This window comes from Oncorhynchus gorbuscha, linkage group LG20 (assembly GCF_021184085.1).
Source record: "Oncorhynchus gorbuscha isolate QuinsamMale2020 ecotype Even-year linkage group LG20, OgorEven_v1.0, whole genome shotgun sequence".
Classification (NCBI taxonomy): Eukaryota; Metazoa; Chordata; class Actinopteri; order Salmoniformes; family Salmonidae; genus Oncorhynchus; species Oncorhynchus gorbuscha.
In genome coordinates, this window is record NC_060192.1 from 36,558,280 (window position 1) to 36,563,279 (window position 5,000).

At 49.9% G+C, this 5,000-nt stretch overlaps 1 protein-coding gene across 1 annotated transcript in view; it reads left to right on the forward strand.

The window, feature by feature from the left end:
• Positions 1 to 5,000, forward strand: part of LOC124006908 (neurobeachin-like) — a 334,491-nt gene that overhangs the window by 92,448 nt on the left and 237,043 nt on the right. The window contains exon 3 of the mRNA XM_046317097.1: positions 2,185 to 2,305. Coding sequence (XP_046173053.1) covers positions 2,185 to 2,305 — 121 coding nt within the window. The remainder of the gene's footprint in view (positions 1 to 2,184; positions 2,306 to 5,000) is intronic.

Genomic DNA, 5,000 nt, shown 5'->3' on the forward strand with positions numbered 1-5,000 from the left:
GGTGTTGTCCCTGGTGTTGTCCCTGGTGTTATCCCCGGTGTTATCCCCGGTGTTGTCCCCGGTGTTGTCCCTGGTGTTGTCCCCGGTGTTGTCCCCGGTGTTATCCCTGGTGTTGTCCCTGGTGTTGTCACTGGTGTTGTCCCTGGTGTTGTCCCCGGTGTTATCCCCGGTGTTGTCCCTGGTGTTGTTCCTGGTGTTATCCCTGGTGTTGTTCCCCGGTGTTGTCCCCGGTGTTGTCACTGGTGTTGTCCCTGGTGTTGTCCCTGGTGTTGTCCCTGGTGTTATCCCTGGTGTTGTCCCTGGTGTTATCCCTGGTGTTGTCACTGGTGTTATCCCTGGTGTTATCCCTGGTGTTGTCCCCGGTGTTGTCCCCGGTGTTATCCCTGTTGTTGTCCCCGGTGTTATCCCCGGTGTTGTCCCTGGTGTTGTCCCTGGTGTTATCCCTGGTGTTATCCCTGGTGTTGTCCCTGGTGTTATCCCTGGTGTTGTACATTTACATTACATTTACATTTAAGTCATTTAGCAGACGCTCTTATCCAGAGCGACTTACAAATTGGTGCATTCACCTTATGACATCCAGTGGAACAGTCACTTTACAATAGTGCATCTAAATCTTAAGGGGGGGGGTGAGAGGGATTACTTATCCTATCCTAGGTATTCCTTAAAGAGGTGGGGTTTCAGGTGTCTCCGGAAGGTGGTGATTGACTCCGCTGTCCTGGCGTCGTGAGGGAGTTTGTTCCACCATTGGGGGCCAGGGCAGCGAACAGTTTTGACTGGGCTGAGCGGGAGCTGTACTTCCTCAGTGGTAGGGAGGCGAGCAGGCCAGAGGTGGATGAACGCAGTGCCCTTGTTTGGGTGTAGGGCCTGATCAGAGCCTGGAGGTACTGAGGTGCCGTTCCCCTCACAGCTCCGTAGGCAAGCACCATGGTCTTGTAGCGGATGCGAGCTTCAACTGGAAGCCAGTGGAGAGAACGGAGGAGCGGGGTGACGTGAGAGAACTTGGGAAGGTTGAACACCAGACGGGCTGCGGCGTTCTGGATGAGTTGAAGGGGTTTAATGGCACAGGCAGGAGCCCAGCCAACAGCGAGTTGCAGTAATCCAGACGGGAGATGACAAGTGCCTGGATTAGGACCTGCGCCGCTTCCTGTGTGAGGCAGGGTCGTACTCTGCGGATGTTGTAGAGCATGAACCTACAGGAACGGGCCACCGCCTTGTTGTTGGTTGAGAACGACAGGGTGTTGTCCAGGATCACGCCAAGGTTCTTGGCGCTCTGGGAGGAGGACACAATGGAGTTGTCAACCGTGATGGCGAGATCATGGAACGGGCAGTCCTTCCCCGGGAGGAAGAGCAGCTCCGTCTTGCCGAGGTTCAGCTTGAGGTGGTGATCCGTCATCCACACTGATATGTCTGCCAGACATGCAGAGATGCGATTCGCCACCTGGTCATCAGAAGGGGGAAAGGAGAAGATTAATTGTGTCCCTGGTGTTATCCCTGGTGTTGTCCCTGGTGTTGTCCCTGGTGTTGTCCGTGGTGTTGTCCCTGGTGTTGTCCCTGGTGTTATCCCCGGTGTTATCCCTGGTGTTATCCCCGGTGTTATCCCTGGTGTTGTCCCCGGTGTTGTCCCTGGTGTTGTCCCTGGTGTCCCAGATGGACTACATATTCATTCACTGGATGGTTCTCCCATTGATCAGGTTCCCACCTACCAATATCTGGGCATTTGGATTGACAAACATTTGTGTGTTGTTGCGTCACCAGGTGATGAGGCTGTGTGTGATGTTGCTTCACCAGGTGATGAGGCTGTGTGTGATGTTGCTTCACCAGGTGATGAGGCTGTGTGTGATGTTGCTTCACCAGGTGATGATGTTGTGTGTGATGTTGCTTCACCAGGTGATGAAGCTGTGTGTGATGTTGCGTCACCAGGTGATGAGGCTGTGTGTGATGTTGCTTCACCAGGTGATGATGTTGTGTGTGATGTTGCTTCACCAGGTGATGAAGCTGTGTGTGATGTTGCGTCACCAGGTGATGAGGCTGTGTGTGATGTTGCTTCACCAGGTGATGATGTTGTGTGTGATGTTGCTTCACCAGGTGATGAAGCTGTGTGTGATGTTGCGTCACCAGGTGATGAGGCTGTGTGTGATGTTGCTTCACCAGGTGATGAAGCTGTGTGTGTTGTTGCGTCACCAGGTGTGGTCCATGTTCACAGCCATCCTGAGGAAGAGTGTGAGGAACCTTCAGACCAGCACAGAGGTGGGCCTCATACAACAGGTCCTGTCCAAGATGAGCTCTGTGGACGACATGATCGCAGGTAGGGGAACACACACACACACACACACACACACACACACACACACACACACACACACACACACACACACACACACACACACACACACACACACACACACACACACACACACACACACACACACACACACACACACATCAAATCACATGTTATAAGTCACACACGTGTTTAGCAGATGTTATTGTGGGTGTAGCGAAGTGCTTGTGCTTCTAGCTCGGACGGTAATATCTAACAATTTCACAACATATACCCAATACACGCACGTCTAAGTAAGGAAGTGAATTAAGAATATATGAATATATGGACGAGCAATGTCAGAGCGGCATACACTAAGATACAGTAGAATAGTATAGAATACAGTATATACATATGAGATGAGTAATGCATAGACTAAGATACAGTAGAATATTATAGAATACAGTATATACATATGAGATGAGTAATGCATACACTAAGATACAGTAGAATATTATAGAATACAGTATATACATATGAGATGAGTAATGCATAGACTAAGATACAGTAGAATATTATAGAATACAGTATATACATATGAGATGAGTAATGCATAGACTAAGATACAGTAGAATATTATAGAATACAGTATATACATTTGAGATGGGTAATACATAGACTAAGATACAGTAGAATAGTGTAGAATACAGTATATACATTTGAGATGAGTAATGCAAGATATGTAAACATTATCAAAGTGACCAGTGTTCCATTATTAAAGTGGCCAGTGATTTCTAGTCTGTCTATAGGCAGTAGCTTCTAATGTGCGTGGATGTCTAACAGTCTGATGGCCTTGAGATAGAAGCTGTTTTTCAGTCTCTCGGTCCCAGCTTTGATACACCTGTACTGACCTCGCCTTCTGGATGATAGCGGTGTGAACAGGCAGTGGCTCGGGTGGTAGATGTCCTTCAGAATCTTTTTGGTCTCCCTGTGACATCGGGGGTGTAGGTGTCCTGGAGGGCAGGTAGTTTGCTCCCTGTTATGCAGGTGAATGAGGACCCAAAAGCGACTTGGCGAAAACAGAGTCTTTAATCCAGTAAAGTAAAAATACAATCAAATAAAACAATTTCCACTCGTAATGACGAGAACCGACTGGAGACTTGATCAAGAACTGCAGGTTGCCTCGGGAAGGCACTTGAACCTAGCAGACTCAGACACCTGCTCACCACGCAGCATCTGAGGGAAACACGACACGACAGGGCAATACATAGACACAGCACGGTGAACAATAGGCAAGGATCCGACAGGACAGGAACGGAAAACAAGGGAAGAAATAGGGACTCTAATCAGGGGAAAAGATAAGGAACAGGTGTGGGAAGACTAAATGATGATTAGGGGAATAGGAACAGCTGGGAGCAGGAACGGAACGATAGAGAGAGGAGAGAGAGGAAGGGAGAGAGAAAAAGGGGAACGAACCTAAAAAGACCAGCAGGGGGAAAACGAACAGAAGGAAAAGCAAAATGACAAGACAATATAAGACAAAACATGACAGTACCCCCCCACTCACCGAGCGCCTCCTGGCGCTCTCGAGGAGGAACACTGGCGGCAACGGAGGAAATCATAGATCAAACGGTCCAGCACGTCCCGAGAAAGAACCCAACTCCTCTCCTCAGGACCGTAACGAAAAACGATAAAAAGGGAAACTAGGGTACTACTCAAAAAAAAAAAAAATGAGAACTAGGGACAGACTGAGACACAGCAAGGGCAGGAACAAGAACAGGAGAGATGCGATGGCAGGGAACAGACTGAGACCCAGCAAGACCAGGAGCAGAAGCAGAAAAAAAATTACCAGACTTCTGCGCGCAGTCTGAACACGCAGCCACGAAACGGCGCGTGTCACGCTCCTGAGTAGGCCACCAAAACCGCTGGCGAATAGAAGCAAGCGTACCCCGAACGCCGGGATGGCCAGCTAACTTGGCAGAGTGAGCCCACTGAAGAACAGCCAGACGAGTAGAAACAGGAACGAAAAGAAGGTTACTAGGACAAGCGCGCGGCGCGACGCAGTGTGCGTGAGTGCTTGCTTAACCTGTCTCTCAATTCCCCAGACAGTCAACCCGACAACACGCCCAACAGGAAGGATCCCCTCGGGATCGGTAGAAGCCACAGAAGAACTAAAGAGACGGGATAAAGCATGAGGCTTGGTGTTCTTAGTACCCGGGCAATAAGAAATAACGAACTCGAAACGAGCGAAAAACAACGCCCAACGAGCATGACGCGCATTCAGTCGTTTGGCATAACGGATGTACTCAAGGTTCCTTTGGTCAGTCCAAACGACAAAAGGAACGGTCGCCCCCTCCAACCACTGTCGCCACTTGCCTAGGGCTAAACGGATGGCGAGCAGTTCGCGGTTAGCCACATCATAGTTACATTCCGACGGTGACAGGCGATGAGAAAATACGCACAAGGGTGGACCCCATCGTCAGTATCGGAGCGCTGGGACAGAATGGCTCCCACGCCCACCCCTGACGCGTCAACCTCAACAATAAACTGTTTAGTGACGTCAGGTGCAACAAGGATAGGAGCGGATGCAAAACGCTTCTTAAAGAGATCAGAACAACAATCATACGACCGGTGAGGAGGAAGGGAGTTGGTTCTGGACCGACTGAAGACCGTGCGCAGACCATGATATTCCTCCGGCACTCCTGTCAAATCACCAGGTTCCTCCTGAGAAGAGGGGACA